Source organism: Cynocephalus volans, chromosome 11, assembly GCF_027409185.1.
Source record: "Cynocephalus volans isolate mCynVol1 chromosome 11, mCynVol1.pri, whole genome shotgun sequence".
NCBI classification, from domain to species: domain Eukaryota; kingdom Metazoa; phylum Chordata; class Mammalia; order Dermoptera; family Cynocephalidae; genus Cynocephalus; species Cynocephalus volans.
The window spans coordinates 122,513,871-122,535,971 of NC_084470.1; the positions used below are offsets into that span (position 1 = coordinate 122,513,871).

Consider the following 22,101-nt stretch of genomic DNA (forward strand, 5'->3'; position numbering starts at 1 on the left):
TAAGAGAGTTCAGCCCCCTCTTGTGCTCTTATGCTCTCTTGCCCTTCTACTTCTACCATGTGATGACACAGGATGAAAGCCCTCACCCGATGCCAGCCCCTCAACCTTGGACTTCCCAACCTCCAGAGCTGTAAGAAATAAATTTCCATTCTTAATAACTTAACCAGTCTCAGGTGTTCTATTACAGCATTGCAAAATGGACTAAGATACCCTAACAGCCCAGCTCCCTGCCCCTCATGTCCAGCTTCCATGTCAGCAGCTGTCACCTGCTCTCAGATGGGCAGACTGGCAGCACGTCTCCCTGGGATATACCCAGATTGGCTTGGCTGTGCTCTGACTGCCCCTGAGCTAGAGCCATCTGTGCCCAAGAGAGACCCAACATTAGAGGAGAAGGGAAGATGGGGCCCTTACAGCCCCTCCAGTTCATGGGAGAGAGCTTAGGACCTTGTGGTACCCACCACCTGCTGTGCCCAAATAGGGTGCGGGACAGCCAGCACACAGACAGCTTCATCTGCCCCTGCAAAGGGCCTTCAAGTCCTTTCTGAGGCTGAAATGCCACTTGTCTGGCCAAAAGCACACTTCTGCTACTTTCTCTGTCTGTCAGCAAAGAGTCCCCATGGCAATTGGAGACTCGGGAAACCCTCCACCAAGGGGAGAGAAAAGGAGGGGCTGGTTCCATTCGGCTCTTCTACTGGATTTATTTAATTTATTTTCATAGCAGATTGAACTCATGTCCTTTTTAATGGGGAAAGCAGAGCTGGACTGAAAACATCCCTGAAAATGAATCCCAAGATCAGAAGAAGGCCACAGAGGGTGTGTGTGCAAAATTAGTGTGCTATGCAATGGGAAACGGGAGGGTCCCTTCCACCAGGAAATAAGGCATGCCCTTCCTGAGAGCCCTGCAGCAGATTTGGTATGTGATACCCAAAGGGGGAGGAGCATCGTCATCCCCCCTCCCCAAAATAGCCTATTCAGAGAGAGAGAGAGAGAGAGATTCTCCTTAAATCTGAAGGCATTTCTGCTTCTATGTGAAGGAGCCTCAAGCTGGAGCCTCTGGGAATCAGGACACTGAGAAGTGCTCCAATTAAACAAAGATTTAAGTTCAATCAGTCTGTGTCCCCATTGGGGACAATCAGGGAAAATCAGCCACTTTTTGTTCCTCCCACCTATATCTCCTGATTTCACCAGGAGCCAGATCTAGGGGGCTACACACTGGTAGGAACAAGAGGTGGGTGCCAGTGTCCTGAATCAGAAGGGCTTGACACATTCCAAAGCAGCCTGGCCACCCCCTTTCTGGCAGCATTTGGCTGCACATTTCCCTGGGAAATGAGGACTTTTAGAAAAAAAACTAACAACAAAAAAAATCCGACCACTGCATTGCAGTGCCTCCGAGATTGGTGCAGGCTGCTCGGCTGCTGTCTGAGGCACACACACACCTCACGTACACACCCCGTCTGCACCTAGGCCGGGGCTCCTTGCGCCCTCTGGCAACTGCTCTCACAGCCCTGGGCCAAGTGGAGGCACCAGCTATTCTGCCCCCAGCTCTGGACCAGCCCAGGACAGGATCCAAGAGGCATCAATGAAGGCAAAGGTGGGGACTCCAGAGCTTGGGTGGGGGACAGTGGGGGGACATGGTGGCCACGCTGGGTTGGGAGGCTGGCTTCCTGGGCAGTGGCTCTGTTGCCTCTCCTGCCTTTGCCACAGCACCCTAGTTACTTCCATCATCCAGGGCACCTTCAGCTGAAACTGGCACATTCCCATTCCTGGCACCACCCAGTGTGAGATGCGCTCATCATTTTCTCTTCAAAAAAGGGACCAGGCAGCCTTTGCCACCCACCCACCTCCAGTCCACCAGTTTGCGGACTCATAGAAGCATGGAATATCAGAGCTGAAAGGGACCTAAGAGAATATCTAGTCCAATCCTTTTATTTTATTAACAAGGAACGTGAGACCCAGAGAGGCAAGGTGACTCGCCCAAGGTCACTCAGTGAGCTGGGGGCAGAGCTGATGCTACAGTGTGAGTCCTGAGGTGGCACAGAGAGTGATTGGGAACATGCTGAGTGAAACCATGCGAGAGGACCCCCAGGAGGGGTCCTATGACTTCCTGCCGATTGATTAATGAATCCATGGATTAGCTGTTCAAGGCAGCCAGGGAGGAGATGCAGGATCAGCATTAACCTCTCACACACCCTGGGCTTCCCCTAAGGGGCCTGGCCCCACTGGAGCCCTCTGCCCTCACATCCAGAAGCCTCTCCCCAGTTACTGGTTCCAGCCTGGCTCTCAGGGCTTGCCAAGGACAACAAGGGGCTCCCAGGGCCCTCGTCTGTGCTGGCGGCACTGTTTCTGGACCAGGGTGCTGCCATGAGGGGAAGAGGGAGGCCAAGCAGGGAGAAGGGCCAGGGCACCCAGGGCCAGTTCACAGCACTCCAGTGTGAGAGGGGAGAGGGAAAAATACAGTGATTGCCACGCCAGCATTTTCCAGCTCATAGAGCTGTCTGACTGCTCCCTCCCTGCCTTCTCAATCTCTGAGTCTTCCCTTGCAAAACCCTGAGAAGCCGGGAACAGCTCTGTCCAGGGTCCTGACGTCACCTCCCAGGGGAGAATTATGGGTGGGGAAATCAGCCCTCCATAGCTCCTGGGCATCTCTTCTGAAGGCTGCCCTTGGGACTTTTCTTGTGGGTTGCCCTAAAGACCACGGTGAACATAACTCTTGCTCAGTTGTGGACTAGCTCTCCCCGAGACTGGAGCTGATGAAAAGGTCCAGTCTCGGGCAGAGCTAGGTCTGTGCCTCTGACCATGATGAGGTTGGCCCAGCCTCAGTCTGACCTCTGGAATTTGGATAATTGGTTCATATTTAGGGTGTGTTGTACCTCTCTGGACATCCCATTTTAAGAGGTATACAGACAAACTGAGTCTTGCCCAGAAGAGTTTGTCCAGGATGGCAGAGGCAATGGAAAACACTGGAATAAGAGTGGGAGGAGCACTTTGGTGCCACGGGTGCTGCTCCCAGAGAGCTGGAGAGTGATCATGTGTTCTGAAGGGCTAGACGCTGTCCAGCAGCAGAAGCCACAGGGAGACACATTTTAGTTCAAGATAAGAAAGTCTATTCTAACTCTTAAAGATGTTCAAACAGTGGGAAGGGCGTGATGTAGTGGGTTGCCTATTGCTGGAATGTTCAAGCAGAGGCTGGTCAGGGAATTCCTGCCTAGAGGAGGAGGTTGGGCTGGAGACAGCTAAGCAGATATGCAAAGAGGACTTACATTTATGTCATGGCCCTCTACATACATATATGGTGTGTCTGACACTTAACATGCAGTGTCTTAGTCTGTTTTATGTTGCTGTACTAGAATACCTGAGACTGAGTCATTTTAAAGAAAAGAGGTTTATTTGGCTCATTATTCTGGGGACTGGGAAGTCCAAGAAGTATAAGGATCTGCACAGCTTCTGGGGTCTTTTGTGCTGCATCACAATATGCTGGAAAGACAAAAGGGGGGATGGACTCATGTGAACAGGCCAACGGCTGAATGGGGTCTTTGCTTTATAGCAATCTGCACTCTCGGGAACTAATTCATTCTCAACGAGTCCGATCTGGTGAGACCAGGATCCCACTACTGCGAGAGTGCCTCCAAACCGCCAGGTAGGCCCCACCTCTTGAAAGTTTCACCTCCCACCACCGCCACATTGGGAATCAAATTCCAACATGAGTTTTGGTGAGGACAAAACACATCCAAACCACAGCGTGTGGCATAGTTCACCAAAACTTTACACCATCGATGCCTGAAAAGGTGTTATTTCCTACTTTTATAGATGACAAATGAGCCTGAAAGAGGTTAAAGACACTTCCCCAAGGATGCCCACTTGGGAAGCAGCAGTCGGGACTTGAACTCAGGGCTCTCTGGCTCGATCTCTTGGTCTTTGCACTCTACCTCTCTTGGCTCTGGGTCTCAGGCTTGCAGGGCCCTGGGGCATGATGGAGGGGCCGAATGCCCAGACAGAGGCTTGCACCACTCCTGCTCTGTGTCGCCATAAAAGAGCAGCAAAATCAAGAAGGGCAGGGAGAGCAGAAGCCTTGGAGAGCTGAGGATCTGGAGGCCCTGGTTCTTTTTGCCATAGAGTCATGCAGCAATGACCAACGGGGGACCTGAGTTCAGCCTCTGGGTTATCCCTGACCAGGCTGAGGCTCCATTACGGATGGTTCTGATTGGGATGTGTGAGTGTGCATGTGAGTGTGTGTGTGTGTGTGAGCGTGCCTGTGCGAGTGCATGGGTGTGTGCACGTGTGTGTGTTCCAAAGCCCACTTCTCCCACCAGTGCCACTTGCCAAGGAACACTTGCTCCTCTGCCTTCTGGGGGCTGCATCAGGGAGGGCTTCCCAGCCTCTTTTTTGTTTGCTTGTTTTGTTTTAGAACATTAAAAAAAAATTTTATTAGCATATTCATTGTTACAAATCATACTTATTCTTTATTCCCCTTATCCAATCTCTCCCTTCCCCTTTCCCCTCCCCACTCTAATAACCATAGATTTGTTCTCTCCATCTGATAGATTAACTGTTCCTCTGCTGGTTTGCTGCCTAGAGGATCTGTCCAGTACTGAGACAGGTGTGATCAAGTCCTCCCCTATTGTCATAGACTAGATGCTTCTATTACTCTGGAGTGTGCTTTGTGGAGAGAGAGGACCTCTTCTTTTTTTTTTTTTTTTTTTTTTTTTTTTTGGTCTCTGCTGGTGCCTCTCCTTGTGTCAATGCAGTTGAGAGTCTGGCCGGCCATCTGCATGGTGGCTGTGACTGCTGCTATAGAGACTAGCAGCTTTTGAGGCAGCCAACACAATTGCGATGGCTGTGGTGAGCTACCTGTGTGAAATGGTGTTTTGGGCGCGCTCTTTACTTGGTTGCGGCTGGGTTCGGCTTACCCTGGCTCCAGAGCTCAGGGCCCGAGCAGGGCCCCAGGCCAGCCTCTCTCTTGCCAAGCACACTCCCAGGAGCTCCACAGCCCCAATAAGACTGGGCCCTACTCCCAGGTTTGGACCTTAGCCAGGGCCCCAGGTATGCAGAAGGTTGGGGGTGGGCAGGAAGCAGTCGGAGCCCCTCTGCCCTCAGGTTTGGGGGGCCTTTGCACAGTGCTGTAAAACCTGCCTGTTCCCTCTCATATGCACCCCATGTGCTCGCTTGCTCTTCTCCCCTCCTTGTCATTGCAGCACCCCGTTTCTCAGAGGTATAGCCTGCTGTTCATACCATTCTCTCTGCACACAATATGCCACACTCCCTGCTCCTCATTTCCTGGCCTGTGGTCACACCTGCTACTGCCCTGACCAGGAAGTCACTTGCCCAGGCCCCTCTCCCATCTGGCTCAGCACTTCCTGCCCCAAGGAGGCCAGTTCTCCCATGGTCACCTCACACACAATCACCCTTCCCCGTGCCCTCTCTGCCTGCATCACCATGCAGCCCTGGACCAGTGGGACGACAACAGAGATCCACATCTTCTGGTCCTTGCCACTGGTGACACAGATGACAGGTGACTGGCACTCCTGGGGTCTCTCAGACCTGCCCCAGCCTCCTGAGCCCATACCCATTTCTTCTGGAGAATCAGCACCTGGAAGTGAGAACATGTCAAACAGGTCTGGTCAACTCCACCACTTACTGTATGACCCTGGGGCCATTGCTTAACTTCTCTGCATCCCATTCTGGAAAACAAGGATTGGAATGTCTATCTTACAGGGGGCAAGTGAATTAAATATGTAAAGACTGAGCATGGTACACAGCTGCATGGTCGGCTCCCTTGCACCTAAACTTATGGTGGTGCTCCCTGGCACCTGAACTTATGGTGGTGCTCCCTTGCTCCTGAACTTATGGTGGTGCTCCCTTGCTCCTGAACTTATGGTGGTGCTCCCTTGCTCCTGAACTTATGGTGGTGCTCCCTTGCACCTGAACTTATGGTGGTGCTCCCTTGCTCCTGAACTTATGGTGGTGCTCCCTTGCACCTGAACTTACGGTGGTGCTCCCTTGCTCCTGAACTTATGGTGGTGCTCCCTTGCACCTGAACTTATAGTGGTGCTCCCTTGCTCCTGAACTTATGGTGGTGCTCCCTTGCTCCTGAACTTATGGTGGTGCTCCCTTGCACCTGAACTTATGGTGGTGCTCCCTTGCACCTGAACTTACAGTGGTGCTCCCTTGCACCTGAACTTATGGTGGTGCTCCCTTGCACCTGAACTTATGGTGGTGCTCCCTTGCACCTGAACTTATAGTGGTGCTCCCTTGTTCCTGAAGGCTCTTGGGCGCTTGATGAGCTCTTGGTTTAACAGCAGATAAAGGAAACAGAGGGAACTGAAATGGCTCTGACATAGAAAAATAGAGCAAAATGACATTGTAAACATGAGGTGTGTGACCAAGTCTACTGGGGATGCGGTCTGAGGTGAATGATTCAGGCTTCCTGAAGGCCTCTCCCAGGCTCTCTTCTCTTCTGAGATGGCCACACCCTGTAGCTTCAGTCCCTCCTCTGAGACAACTCACAGATGTGTGTCTTCGGCCCAGACCCTTCTGAGTACAGCTTATTTATCCGTCTGCATGTTCCGCATCTCCACTTTGATGCCTCTGAGGTATCTTAACATTCAACTCTTGCTCTTACCCACCTGTCTACACCTAGTCTGACTCAGGGTTTTCTGTCCTAGTGAGTGACACCCCCATTCAGGCAGCAGCACAGCCAGGAGCTTAGGAGTTGCTCTTAATGCCCCCTCTTCCTCTCCCCTCATGTCCAATCCAATACCGAAGCCAGTCACTTTTCCTCTTCCCTCTGGAACCCTCTGCTTCTGTCCATCTCCAACACCCTGTCCAGCCATTCGAGTCTCTCACCTGGATTGTGCAGAAGCTGGTCCCTCTGCCTGGAACGCGCTTCCCTCCCCCCACCTAGTTAATTTCTGTACGGCCTTGAAGCTTAGTTCAACTGAGAACTCAGTTCAAAACTTGCACCAAGGCTTCAAGTGTCACCTCCTCCAGAAAGCCGTCATTGGTCACCCTGAGAAATCTGAGCTCTGTCCCACACTCCTTCGTGGTACTAGTCATAGCACAGTGTGTGTGTGTGGTGGTGGTGGCGGGGGCGTCAATGATTAGTGTCATCTCTCCAGGTGGACCAAAAACCCCATGAAGGCACAACCTTGTCTGCTTTTGTTTATTGTTGACTGCCCCGTGCTGGGAACAGCATTTGACACATGAAGTAGACAATGAACAAAAGGTTGTTGAATGGATGAGTGAATTGACAGGGGTGAGTCTGGAGTCAGGTCGACAGAGAGGCTGGAGGAAGGAGCTCTGGTGCCTCCGAAGATACATGGCTGGTCCGAGTGGAGACTGGGCAGGGCGGGGGCAGCTATCACAGGCTTGGCAGAAAGCGGGTCCGTCAGGGAGAGCGGGCAGCAGAGTGGCAATGGAGAATGTGCCTTTTTGGGTCATGTGACTGAAAATATTAGTCCTCGGGAGCAATTAGTTAAGTTAATTAGCTCATTCATTTAAGCAGCAGCTAAAGCATTGGGGCCTGAAGACTGTTTTGGGAAAGACACTCAATTATTTGCACCAATGTCACCCTAATTTCCCCCGTAAGCTCAGCTGTGGCTGGGCAAGGGAAGAGACTTGAACGCCCAATTAATTTCCCCTGTTTGGGGCCTGGAATGGGAGGGGGTGGCAGGACCCTGCGCAGGAGGACTGCCTGAAACAGGCTGCCAGGGTCCCGGAAGCCCCTGTGGCCACCTGAAGACTTTGCATCGATCACCTCACTGACCCTTCTGATAAAGACAGGATTTTCAGGGCCCTGCAATGTCACCCCAAAGGGAGGATAACTGAGCCATGGTCACACAGCAAAGTAGTTCCAGGGACAGAGCCAGAACCCACGATCCCAGCCTCCCAGACCAGAACTTCCTCTTCAGGAGTAGAAATAATCACTGTGGTGACCCACAGAGGCCTCTGGAGTGGTGGTGACAGGGTCACACGGCACGGCTCACCACAGCAGCATCCAGAACCGAGGAGCCCTTGCCCCCATTCCAGGAATCAGCACTCAGTCTGTTTCCCTACCTGGAAAACAAGGCCAGCGTTTGTTTGAAGTGGGCGTGGAGATATACCCCACGCCCTATCGCCAATTTCTGGGGATGGTCTGTGGGTGTATAGGTTCTGGTCTCTTTCTGATCCCCATCGAGGTCAACAGCCAAGACTGACTAAGCACCTACCATGTGCCCAGACTGTGCTAGGTGTTTGGCAGGGGGAGGGGGGCTACTGCAAAGGTACAGGACAAAACCCTTTGGTGGCACAAGTACAGCAACTGGAGAACAGAAAGAACTGGAGAACTGCTGAACTGTGTGTCCGTGAGGACACATCAGTGAGGACTGGGGTGATGAGGGAGGAGACGGACTGAAGGCCCTCCGGGTACCTGTGTGGGTACTTGCAGGAAAGCAGGCATGATGAGGGTACACCTGCGCTGGAAGGTTCAGGAGAGTCAGTGTTGGGGAGCTGTGTTAGTCCATTTTCTGTCACTTATAACAGAATACCTGAAACTGGGTAATTTACAAATAAAAGAAATTTATTTTTCGTAGCTTTGGAGCCTGGAAAGTCTGAGGTCCAGGGGCACATGTGGTGAGGGCCTTCTTCCTGGTGGGGACTCTCTGCAGAGTCTAAGGTGGCACAGGATATCACATGCTGAGAGGGCTGAACGTGTGTTAATGTGCTCACTTGCTGTCCTTCTAAAGCCACCAGTGCCCCTCATCCATTAACCCATTAATCCATGAATGAATTAATCCATTCATGAGGGCACAGCTCTCATGATCCAATCATCTCCTAAATGCCCCTCTGAACCCTGCCACACTGGTGATTAAGCATCCACATGAGCTTTGAGGGGACAAACCTCCAGATCATAACAGGGGCAGAGGCACGGGAGTTGGAGTGATCAGATGAGGCCATTTGGGGAAGGGTCTTGATGGCTAGAGAGCATCATTTTGGCTGGTGCAGCCAGAAAAGGATGATGCTGAATATTTCCAGTTAGGATAATGGCATTGAGATGTCAAGCCATACATGCAAAGAAATGGGGTAAAATTATGCCATTGGGAGGGGTATATTTTCCATGGGTTGCTGAGCTGGGGGACATACTTGCAAGGCTAGGTCAGGAGGAAATCTAAATGCTAAGGGAGGTGGGAAGTGGGAAGGAAAATTATATGCATCACAGGCCAACTTAAGGTCTAGGCACTGTGCTTTATATGGGTTATCATAGGTGAACTGGCAATGAATGCAGGAGAAGGAAACCAGAGCTCAGAGAGTTTAAGTAATTAATCCAAGTCACACAGTTAACCCCAGGCAGAGCCATGATTCCAGGTCTGACTTTGAAGCCATGGCTGTTCCATCAAAGCAGTCAGTCTCACCCTTGGCCAATGGAGGCTAATTGAATCAGAATCTCTGGGAGATGGGGCTGGGCATCTTTCTTTGAAGCTCCTCAGGTGATTCTGATGGACAGAAGAGTTGAGAACCCTCACCCTGCAGCAAGCCATCCCCTGCTTTGGCCCTGAGGTCCAGCCATTCAGTCATGGGGCCCCTGTCACTGTGCACTACATCCATTGATGTTGATGATGCAGGTGTCAGGGAAGACAAATGGATACGCTAAAGTTGACCTGCGACAGGTGTCCTGCAGAAAGGCAGGTGCCGGCAACCCAAAGGGAGAAATGAGAGATGAAAAGCTTAGGGGGTCTGCGTGGTGGACCCTCGGAGAATAGCAAAGATGGAGGCTGCACCCACTGACATGTCCCTGTCACCTCACATGGGCATGGCCTCAGGAGTTCCTTTTTTGCCATCACCGCTGTCTTAGTCCGTTTTCTGCTTCTATAACAGAATACTACAGACTGGGTAACGTACAAAGGACAGAAGTTTACTTGGCTCCCGGTTCTGGAGGCCGGGAAGTCCAGGAGATGCACTGGGCATCTGGTGAGGGTCATCTCATGGTGGAAGGGTGAAAGGGCAAGCAGACAAGACAGAGAAAATGGGGCCTGAACACATCCTTTTTATCAGGAACCCACTCCCGTAGTAACTAACCCACTCCCGTGAAAACAGCGATAATCCTCTCATGAGGGAAGAGCCCTCATGCCCTTAATCACCTCTTTTTAAAAGTTTTATTTTGTTTTTAATTTACACATAAAGTTGTACATATTTATGGCGTACAGTGTAATGTTTCGATACATGTATACATCGTGTAATGATCAGATCAGGACAATTAGCATATCCATCACCTCAAACATTTATCATTTGTTGTGTGGTGAGAACATTCAAAATCCCCTCCTCTAACTATTTTAAAATATACCGCATCACCTCTTAAAGGCCCCACCTCTTAATACTGTTACAATGGCAATTCAGTTTCCAGCACGTGAACTCTGAGGGATGCATTCAAACCATAGCGACCACAAACACTGACATATGCCTGCTTCTCCCCAGGGAGCCAGACTTCTGTACCATCCTTCTGAGCTGAGATGCCACCCACACAAGGCAAAGGGGTGAGGGCTGTCCTCTCAACAGATGCACACATGGCCCCGTGGGCCCCTTCCCCTGGCACCAACCACCACCAACCCTCTGCTGGGGGAACAACTCTCCCAGGGGTAGTTCCAGTTGAATGGTTGGCTCTGATGGACACCAATTCAGACTTGTTGTGTGACTTATACCTCAACTTTCCAATTCTGTAAAATGGGTAGACTATTTGAATGGAAACTTACACCTGAAAGCTTTAGGAAACATTAGAGGTAGTCTGAGAGCGTTTTGTAGCTTCTTAGACTTGAGGTGATAACTATTGATAGACAGGAGTGTGCGGGGCGGAAAGAAAACGAACCAGCATTTGAGCCCAACAACCCAGAATCGAATCCAGCCACTGCCCCGTGTTAGGTTACTAGCATCTTCAGAACAAGATTTTCTCTATGACTTACAAGTCAATGACTTCCAAAGGCATGTCTTTGTCCAAACCTCCTTTCTGAACACAGACCAGCACGTGTAAGTGCCCACCGGCCATTTCCTCCTGAATGGCACAGGTTCCAACTGAGCACGTCCCACACCAAACTCACCACCCACACCCCCCCATGCTTCCTCTTCTGCTGAATGAACTTCCCCACCCTTCCGTCACACAAGCCGGAGACCCAGAAGCCATCCTCGACTCCCTCTCTCACCCCGCACATCCAGTTAGTCACCGGCTGGAGTTTTCCTTCTACACGTGCGACGCCACCCCTTCCTTTCCACTCCCGCTGCTCCCCCTAGTGCAGACCAGTGTTGTCTTTCCCTTAACCTGCTGCTACCGCCCCTTCTCTGTCCAGGGCTCCCTCGTGACCTCCCGACAGCACCATGCCTGTGTGGGTGACAGCTGGCCCTCTAGCCTGGCTTACAAGGCCCTTGGCGTTCAGCCCCCGATGTCCCTCCAGCGCCACTCCCGGCCACTGCTTCCCACTCTGCACAGGGCCCTCCTGCTTCCGCACTCGAACACTCCATTTTCCCTGTGCCTGGAACAGCTGCCCCTTTCCTCAGGACCAGATCCAAAATGTACTTCGAGAGCCGGTCAGAAGCCTCTCCTCTGGAAGCTTTCCCCTTGCTCCCACTGAGGCTCTGACTGCACTTGCTCCAGGGTTCCTCGTGCACACCGCTGTGGACCACTTATCCCCCTGCTGCAGCACTATCTGCTTATGTGCCTGTGTCCCCCAGTGAACCTCCAAATTTTTGTGGCAGGAATTGTGTCCCAGGGCCTAGCGGAGCACAGGGCACACAGTATATACTCAATAAATGCACATCAAATGAACATTTGACAGAAAGATCTCTGCTGGGGTGTCTCTTTTCCCCCACGGACCCAACTACACTGGAGGGAACGTCATGCACATGGGCTGTGCCCTTTACTTATGCTTCTGACCAGTAGGTGGCAACAGAAGTGTTGCCATGTGTAAGTACCCGGCCCCTACAGGTGGTCATCTCCGGCAGGCTGGAAACCCAACCCACAGGTGGGCAGGCTTACCTGGAACACGAGGCTCACCCAGGTAAGCAGAGTTCCTCAGACTGCAGTTTATACACCCCCAGTTATGGCAGTTGTTTATTTTAGCTTCTTGAATCCTCTGGGAAGATCCTCTGAGCTGTTCTTCACTTCCTTTTCCCCTTCAGGGGCCCTCTGCCAAACATCTGTTCTTAGATGGTCCACATATCTGGCTTGAGTTTAGAGAGAACTTGGAAGTGCTCCCCATGTCCAGGAAAAGCCCTTATGTGGGAGATGGAGATAAACTGTTTTTCTGTGCAGGGAAGACGGGAGCTGGATTTGCAGCAGCCTGGAAGAGACTGACATTAGCTGTGTGGACTGGGGCAAGTCACAAAACTCCCCAGGAGGTGGATGACTTTTACAGCCCCACAGACCAGGGCTTGAATCCTGGCTCTTGCATTGCCCAGCTATGTAGACTTGGGCAACTCCTTTGCACTTTTTGAGCCTCAGTTTTCTCAGCTGTGAAGTGGGGACAAACACAGATTTCATAATATAGTTATAAGGATTAGATAAGATCCAAGTGTCCATAACCCTGTTCAGTTTATGATTAAAGAATGAGGGCACTTGATATTAACTGGCAAGGCATATGGCAGAGGGGTTTGTAGTGTAGCTTCAGGGGCAGATTATCAGGGTTCAAATCCTGCATCTCCCACTTCCTAGCTGTGTGACCTCGGACAAGTCATTTCACCTCTCTTTACCTGTTTTCCCACCTGTAAAATGAAAATAAGAATAATCCTCTCTCTTAGGGTTGTTATAAGTATTAAGTAAACAAATTCATGTTAAACACTTAAAGTAGGGCCTGCATATAGTATAAGCATCAATACATGTTTCCTGTCATTGTCTTCGTCATCATAATTGTCATCTCAATGTCTGAATCTCATTAGCTCCAAGCACCTACCTGCTCTTGCATTAAATCGAGTCTCCTCCAAATCTGCTTCACCCCAGCATGTGTTCTGGAAGCCCCCTAAATCTGACTTACGTGCCGTCATATGAATCTGGGCTGCCTTTGCTGCTGGTTTCAGTGTGTCAGGTTCCACATCAGTGTGGCCTCTGATGCCCCGGCCCTGCCCCTCCTGCTGATTTGCCCATCCATGAAGCCTTTCAATCTTCTGCAGCCTCAACAGCACAGCAGTCTATTTCAAAGAGTGAGGGCAATCCCTCCCTGGGTGAGAGGATCATTCTAGGGGCAGGGTCTCCCAGCGGGGTTGCTTGGGCCCTATAGTGTTAGATTTAGTGAGCTCGCTCGTGAGACAGCTCTTTCAGTTTACACACAGACAGGATTGCTGGGGCACCCAAGGTCCATTGCCAGCCACTCTACCCAACCTGTAGGGGCTCTCTGTGCCACCCTCAAGCCCTGTGTGGAGTCTGGCTTGTTTTGTCAGCTGTATTCTTTCTTTTTGACAATTTATCTATCAGGAACTCCTATTTAACAACTGCCAAAAACATCTCTATATGTCTGGAGCCCAGTTGTGGACACAGATCAAGTTTTTCTGTGGAGCGTTAATCTTCAGTTCGCGTGTGCACGTACTGCAGAAGAGGGGTGTCATCAGACCCTTCAGGTTTGATGTATGTGTACGTGTCTCAGCTGCAACCCATCCTGGATTCCTTGTCACCACCCCCGCCCCCGACACATATAAACTGCCTGGCATAGAGTAGGCACTAAATAAACAGCAGCTATTTTTTTATCAGTTTCCTCATCTGCAAAGTAAAAATGATATAAAAACAACAGCTAACATTTACTGAGCACTTATTATGTCTTGGACATTGTTCTAAACTTTTTATATGTATGAACTTATATAGTATTCACAATGATTGTATGAGGTAGATACTATTTCTGTTCCCATTTTACAGATGAGGCACAGAGAGTTCAAGTAACTTGCCCAAGATCACACAGCTTGCTAAGTGGCAGAGCCAGGATTCATACCCAGCAGTCTGGCCTTGGAGCCTGTATTTTGATCACCACAGTATCCATGCTGCTGCTCAGGACTGCTGTGAAATCCAATGATTTTATGTTTTACAGCCCCATGCAAGCACTAAGGGCAGCTGTTCTGACTGTGCAGTGATTTGGAGGGGGAGGGTCTCCCTTAGCGCCAGTGATGGTCATGGTGGTGACTGCAGGATTTAGAAGCTCTTTGCGGAAATCCAATTGCTGCATTTCTGGAAGGGAAGAACTGAGAGCCATTACTTTGTTTGGACAGGTCTGAAGTGGGGAGGGAACTCGGTCAAGGTGAAGAACGACATCAGCTTTTCAAGTGCCCTCTTGTCGTCTCCTCCCCTCTGTCTCCCTCTCCCCTCACTCAGCTGGGGCCTGGGGGTGGGGTGGTTTCCAGCAAGGCTGCCTTCGCACTACACAGGCAGGCAGCCCCGGCTGCTTTGCCGGCTACCAGCAGTGGGGGTGCTCACAGACTTGGGCTGTGGGAAGGGGCTGTCAGTCCCCCAAGCAGCAGCCTTCACTAAGGCCCAGATAACTCAGACAGATAGAAAGGAGGACATGTGAATTGCAGTGGGAAGCCATCCTGGGGAGACTGCAAAGTCCTCTTCAAGGCTCCTCTTCCTATGTGACCCCTCCATCCACGAGCCCTGGAAACATATGGCGACAGGAGCCTGATCCTGCAGGGTTGGATTAGAGCCCAGAGTTCCAGGGCAGCTCCAGAATTTATGTAGAGGAGGGGCTTAAGAGTTGCCAACTCATTGCAAGGAAGGCAAGGAGACCTTATTTTAGTCTGTGGATTTATTTGGAGGTGACTCTTGGGGGGGATGCTGATAGAGATCATGAAGGAGGCTAAAGCTTCCCGAACCCTACCCTGGCCACTCCTGGCTCTGACACTGTGGCTCCAAGCCTGTGGTTGGTTTGTGCTGCCACCTGAGGCCAACTCAGGGACAGTGCAGAGAATCCTATGCTTGGGCTGCTGACCTGGAGAGGTGAAGCCTGGGTGGTGAGGGAAGGAGCTGGCTGCAGCTGCTGTCCATTTTATCTGGGAAGTCTAGAGGGACAAGTCAGGATCTCAGGAGTCACTAAGGGAGGTGGGGCGGGGGAGGAGAGAGGGTTGGGGGCAAGGAGAGGAGGTATGGTTAGCATCCTAGGGAGAAGGCTGACAGCAGAGGAATACGTTTACTCCTCTATTCCTTCAGCCATTCTTCTTTACCAGCAGGAGCTAACACTGATATTCCAAGGATGACACTGCATAGCCCCCTTGCATACATTATCCCCTCAATCCTTACGACAACCCTCTTTTATCATGAAAGTCCCCATGTTGCAGATGAGAAAGCTGAGGCTTAGAGAGGTTCCATAATTTGCCCAAGGTCACGCAGTGTACAGCAGGATTTGAGGACACTGAGCCTCATCACCACTAAGATATTTATTGAGTGCCTACTCTGTGCCAGTGGGTGAGATGAGCAGGGGTCCTTACCCTCATGGAGCTTACCGTCTAGTGGGGGGTCAAGACCAAGAAAGGACAAGGGTGACAAATGCTGCAGAGGAGAAGTCCATGGTACACAAGGGAGAGGGGTCAGAGAACAGAGACTGGCAGGACCAAGGAGGATTGGCGTGAAGTGGGGTGGAGAGGACAGCATGTGCAAAGGCTCTGCGGCAAGAAAGAGCCTGCAAGGCGATCGGTGCAGCTGGAGTACAGGGGCTGACGGAGTAGGCAGTGCCTGGTGAGGCTGGCCAGTGGGTGAGGGCCAAATCTGGAGATGCTGGTGCAGGAAGCCTGCAAAGAGAAGACTGGGTCATAGGGGAACCAGGATGTAAAGAACACTTGGGGAAGAGGGTGACGCTATAGATATGCACCCATCCCATGTAGACTAGGGAAGGATCTGCATCCAGTCACAAGACCCAGCTTCATGCACTAACTCCATGCCAAACCCACCACGGGACCTTGGGTGAGTCACCCACCTTTTGATGGCTTCCTCTGCCTCAGTGGAGTAAAGAATTATCCCTTCCTTGCTCTGCTGCTTCCCAGGATTGTTTGTAAGGATCAAGTGAAATCAAGGCTATAAGGCTGTTGTTACCACCCCTATCAGGCAGGGGAGGTGTCCTCTGGGGCCTAAGGGGCTCTGAGAGAATACAGCTGCTTTTTCTCAAGCTGCCTCCCTCATCTTGACCCAGCCCCCGGCTCGTGCAAATGTCACCTGATCCTTCCATATTCCATCAGAATTCCACTTCCCCCCAGGAGGGAAAGGGTACACTGGAGGCAGTGCATGTGTTAAACATAGGTATTTTCAGGAGGAGCAGACATGGCTTTACAGAAATGCTTTATTTTCTGTAACTAGACACTGTTTTACTGGAGGCAGCTTTGAGTAAGGCTCAGGGCTCTTTTGATCCATTTTATCAGATGGAGTCATGGGGGTCATCTCATCCATCCCCTTGCATCCACTATATTCCAATCGGTAAAGGCCTAAGCTTTCTCCATGGGGTAGGATGGTCTCCCCAACCCTCAGCCTCAGGCAATCCCAAAGTCTAACCTGAATCCAGCCTGCTGAACATTTGGGCCTTTGCTCCCTCCTCCTAGCAAAAGAACCTTTTGGGGCATTTCAAAAGAGAAGCACTTCTTCCCCAGGGAGGAGCAGAAAAGCAGTAGTGACTGTTCTTTAGCCTGCCCCCATCTCAAGTAACAGGTCCCCTCCTCCATGTAGGAGACTAGCAAGGGGGGAGATATGGGGGTGTAGGGATGTGGGAAGAAATCCCCGGCGCTCTCTCTGGCTGAGTATCAGACCTTGAACCTTGACCCTTGGGTCCCCTTTTCCATCTGGAGAATGGAGGGGGGTCAGCAGAGCTGACTACGGGTCAGGGCATCAGTCCTCTCCCTCGGCCTGCACATAAACACACACCCTTGCCAGCACCCACGTGCGGCCCCAGCCAGGTATATGGGCACACACGCCCTCGCAGCCTGGAAATGCCCGAGTCAGCTTTTCTGCAGCCCTGCTTGTCCTGACTAGCGACTAACAAGCTGCTGCCGTTCTAAAGAGAAGCTCCAGCCCAGCAAGGAGCGGCGGGTGCTGCAGTATTGCAGTGGCCTGGCTTCTGGAGAGATGGTGATGTGTGGGGCTGGAGGTTGGGGGCGGAGGACAAGAGGGGATTTGCTGCAAGTGTTGGGAATTTCCCGGGTTCCTCAGACTGTGTGGGGGTGAGAAGCCCTGGAAACCCTGAGAGAGGTCCCCCGACATACACACGCACAGGATTGGAGGGGGGATGTCACTCCCTGGGCCAAACCCAAGCTTGATTCATGATTCTGAGTATGCAGAAGAGGAGGCAAGCAGCAGGAGCTGCTGTTGCGGGTGGGGGCTGCGGGGATGAGGGCGGGGCTGGGGGAGCTGGGAGAGCCAGGGACGGCTCATGGCCTGACCCCAGCATAAATCCCACCTGGTGAGCTGGGATCCTGAGGTCTTAGCGGGTGGGTGCTGGGGATTGAGGATGAGGCACAGGAGGAACACCCAGGCTCCCAGTTCGTCCTGCCCTTCCTGACCCTCCCCATGCCCCAGAGAGAGAAAGCAGAGTTGCGGCAGGTGGGGAGGTGCCGGGTCCCTGTGGCAGAGCCCTTTCGGTGGGCTCCTATCTGGGAGCCAAGGCACATGGTCCTGTGCCAGCACTGTTCCTCCGCTCCCCGATGTGTCCGTCACCGCCCTCCCTCTGCTCCCCATGGGGCCCGCGGAGAGCCCTGGGCACCAGTCCCGACTCCACCCCCTGGCAGGGGCCGATGCTGGGGACAGCTGGCCGGGGCTGTCCGAGCGCTCTGGGCCGAACACGCCCACCTGCCCTTCCCCTCCAGAACCTGCCTTTTGTTCTGCCCGCTTTTCTTTTCTCCCTTGACTCAGGAAAACGTTCATCTGTATCCCCTGAAGCAAATCGTTTCCCCGCCCCCCCGCTGGTCCGGGAGGTCCCCCTCCCCTCCTTCCTCCAGCCAATCCCCGCACCCGTCAGCCTCGTAAAGCTCGTGGGTGACGGGGGTGGGGAGTGTCGCAGGAGGCCACGGGGTGGGCGGGACTTCTCCGCAGAGCCCGCGCGCCGTGGGGCTCCGGGGGCGCCAAGCCGGCCACGCCCGCTCCAAACTTCTGTAGGACTCCGCCGGGTCACAGCCCTGTGCACCCACCCCGAGTCCCCCCGGCACACGCCTCCCCGTCGCCTGTCGCCCTTCCCTCCCCACCCACTGACCGTCCCGACGGGAGACGGGGGCCGGGGCCCCGCGCCGCGGTGTGCGGGGATCGCCCTCGGAGCGGCCGGCGCGCGCTGCGTGCAGGCGGATGTGAGGAGCATCTCAATCGCGGCGGGGCAGCGGGACCGGTTGTCACTACTGCAGAGAGCGGGCGGGCGGCCGGGCGAGGCGGGGCAGGACAGCCGCAGCGGCCCGCGGCCGGGGAGCGGGGAGCGGGGACCTGGGCGTCGGGACCCCGGCCGCCCCCGCCCTGCGCCCCCTGCACGAGCTCAGGCCGAACCGCGCCTGGAACGTCGCCGGGTAAGAGGGAGCTCGGGGCGGGGGTCCCCCGCGAGGGCAGCCCGGAGTCCCCGGAGAAGCCGCAGCCCGACCACCGGCGGCCACTCGGAAGGCCCGGGGCGCCGGCGGATGCGGGGTCGCCCCACCCCGGTACTCGGACCGTTCGGTCGGGCAGTCACCACCGGGTACACTCAGGGCGGGACAGAGCCCGCGGCAGGGAACTGGAATCCGGAATCCGCTTGCGTCGGAACTACCCGGTTAGTCCCGAAGGACGGAGGTGTCGCGAATTATCCCGGGAACCCCGCGCCCTCGGCTGGATTCTCCTCGCCGGGAACCCGGGGCGCGCTGGAGGAGGCGGCGGGGGCGGCCGCGGTGCCTCCGCGCTAGGACCGGGGGGCTAGGGGGACTAGGGGGACTGCGAGCCGTGGGAGGGGGCGCGGGGACGTCCCCCGGCCCCGCCGCAGTGAGGACGGGCTGAAAGACCCCGCGCTCGCCGAGCTGGGGCGCCCCCTGGCGCAGAGCGGGGTGCGCCGGGGACACTGGCGGGGCGCGGGGCGCGGGGCTCGCTGCCCTTCGGCGCCCCCCTCCTGCCGCGGCCGTTCGGGGCTGGGGTGCGTGGCCGAGTGTTCCGCGCCCTCCTCTCCCCGGAACTTTTTCGTGCTCCAGCGAGCGCCGCGGCTCCGTGCGTTGGAGGAAGCAGGTTCCCAAGGATCCCGGAGAGCCGCGGAGATTAGAGAGACGCGGTGGGGGCTGGGGAAGGGGCAGCGGGGCAGGAGGAACGAGTGCCCTACTCAGTGTGCTGTGTGACCTTGGACAAGCCACTCCACCTCTCTGGATCTCAGGATGATGGAGGTGCGTGGTGCCCCAGACAGGAATGGGGACGGGGTGGGGGAGGTTGCTCGGGTGAGCAAGCCCGTGGGCGCGCCTGCCCCAGCCTCTGCGCCTGGGAATTCGCTGCCTTTGACCGCCGGCCTCTCTGCAGCAAGCGCAGCGCTCGCTTCCGGGGGAGGGAGGGTGGCAGTGCGGAGCTGTGAACCCGGCGCCCCAGGGAAAGTCAGGAAGCTTGCATTCTGAGCCGTCTTATGACCTTGGGCAGCTCACTTATCACTCTGGGCCTCAGTATCTTCAGCTGGAAAATGGGGGGTTGGAATTTGACGTATCTGAGGTCCCTCCCATTCCTGACACCTGCTGGCCCCAGCATGCAGGTAAAGCCAACTGAAGAGATGGGGATGAGGTGCAGCTGGGTAGGGTGACCTAGTTCTGGGGAGACTGTAGTTCCCTTATCGCCCCCCCCTCCCCCAAAGCAGTAGAGCTGTGAGACCCTCAGCCTGCTGGTCTATCATCTCTCTCCACTCTCAGAATCTCCAGCCTGGTGGGGAGAATGGCCGGCTGTCCAGCACTACACATTCTCTTTGCAGAGGGAGAGCCTTCCCTGGGGAAAGGTTCCCTGTGACAGACAGGAGATAGTGGGTTACAGGGGGATGTCACAGACCTCCCAAGATCATGCTGTCTGATCATGAGAAATCCTCTCTGTCTAGAAAGAGCTCCACTACAGTAGCCAGTAGCACTCCATCATGCAATCTGACAGCCCTTGCCACAGGAAAGTCTAATCTAACTCCTCGGTGTGAAGTCTGGTTCTGTCTTCTGTTGAGATGAAACAGCTTCTCACTGGTTGAAGGAAGAGTACCAGTTTAAGGCAGGAGAGCTGAGTCTAATTTACAGGCTCTGCCTCCAGTTTGTGACCTTGTGTGACCTTGGGAAAGTTCCTTTCTTCCTTTCCTCACCTTGAGAAGGTTGAACTAGATAACTTCTCAGGGCCCTTCCAACCCTGCCATTCTGTGGCCGACGTTCTGGGCTGGTGCCCGAGTAGCAGGAAGTGGGCTTCACTGGGTGATGGGAGCAGCTGGTCTCTAGGAATTCCCGATGCACTGCCCTCCCCCTTCTGTCCCCAGAGTGGAGACAACTTGAAACAAAACACTGTATGAATAGGGTCATTTTCAAAGCCCTGGTCCTCAGGAGACCCTGGCTCTAGTAGTTATCAGCTGCGTGACTTTGAGCAAGTTACTTTATATCTTTGAGCTTCAGTTACTCAGTTGTCAAAACAAAGTGGTAATAGTGGTGGTATTTTGGGATTGTTATTAGGATTAAACAAGAAGCACATGAGAAACGCTTAGCCCATTACTGAGCCCTCTAAGTTCCTGATGAGTGGTGGCTATTGTTAATAATAACAATAGAAGCTCTGTAGCAAGCAGGTAGCAGGCAGGTGAACAGTGGCTGTGGGGAGCAGGGAAAGAGTTGTGGACTTGCAGCACGATCTCCCCCTATGGTTTCCAAAGCTTCCCTGCAGAATGGGAGCAGCAGCTCTGCCTGTCTGCCTGTCTGTCTGTCGCTCTGACCATTAGAGTCATTCTGCAGTAGCAACTTCATAGAAAAGAGACTGCTTGATTTTCCTAGAAGCTCACATCTATTTCCTCCATTTCTCCCTTCCCCACTCTCTGCCACATCTCTGGTCCCTTCAGTAGTTATGACAAAATGGTCCTTTTACTCCACTCCCTGAACCTTCCAGGAATAAGTCAATTGAGGACCAGAGAGGGGCAAGACTGGATGTCCCTGGAGCGAGTGGCTGGAGGCAGGTCTACACGCAGGGCTGGGGGGGAAGGAGAGGCAAAGGGACTGGCTCAGCCTTGGGGGCACTCCAGATGGGGTGTGCTGGGGAGATGTAGCAGGACCAGGATGTGGTTTTACCCCAGACTCATTGTGTGCCCTTAGGCAAGTCACACCCCTCACTGGGCCTCAGTCTCTTCCTGTGTGAAGTGAAAGGTTGGTTTAGATGGGTCAAAGTCCTTCTGGCCCTGGTGCTCCATGGCCCTGTTGGCTCTGCCTTTGACAAGGCTGGGTGGGGTGAGAGATTCATTGGAGTCACTGGGCCATCTGGCACTCACTGCCCCTCGGTCTTAGGCCTGTGACTCGGCCTGGGGAGAGGTGATGATGTCTCCTTTTCAGAGTACTAACGGAGAAGAGCAAAGGCTTTGCAGAAGGACATATCTAGGTTCCCATCTTGGCTCTCTTCTTAATAGCTGTGTGAATTTAGGCAAACTACTTAACCCCTTTGAGCCTTAGTTATCTCATCTGTGAAACAGGAATAACATTACCTGCCTCTTAGGTTCTTATGAAGATCACATGGGAATAATTTATATAAAACTCCTGGAATATGGGGAGTTCCTAGTGTGATACTGTGTGCTGCACCAGGAATGGGCTTTTGAGGTTCTGTGTCTTTACAGAGGGGAGCTCAGGTTAGAGGAAGGGCAGAGACAGAGCTCACAGTCCTGCCGTTGTCACCATACACAGGCTTCCAGGAAAAGTCCCCACTTTCCTGCATCCTCCTCCTGCTGTACACTGGCTGAAGGCTCCAGGAGTGTGCGTGTGCTGGTCCCTGTCACAGGGCCTGTGGAGAGGGAGACCTTGAGCACAGGGGGCTGCAGGCCAAGTGTGAATCTGTCCAAGAAAAGCATGAAGGCTAACAGAAGGCTCCTGGTGATTAGGAAACACAAGCTGGAGGCACGACATCCTTCCATTCAAGGTTAGGCATGAGGAAAGGGCTGTGAGATGAGGTCTTGGAGGAAAAAATGGAAGGGGCGGTGGCATCGCCGCCCACAGGTG

General features: G+C 53.5%; 1 protein-coding gene across 1 annotated transcript in view; it reads left to right on the forward strand.

Moving 5' to 3' along the window:
* The window catches only part of LOC134390254 (collagen alpha-1(I) chain-like), a 75,687-nt gene extending 56,859 nt beyond the window's left edge, over positions 1 to 18,828 (forward strand). The window contains exons 5-6 of the mRNA XM_063113471.1: positions 16,949 to 17,063; positions 17,825 to 18,828. Of these exons, the coding sequence (XP_062969541.1) occupies positions 16,949 to 17,063; positions 17,825 to 18,828 (1,119 nt within the window). The remainder of the gene's footprint in view (positions 1 to 16,948; positions 17,064 to 17,824) is intronic.
* The last annotated feature ends 3,273 nt before the right edge of the window (positions 18,829 to 22,101 follow it).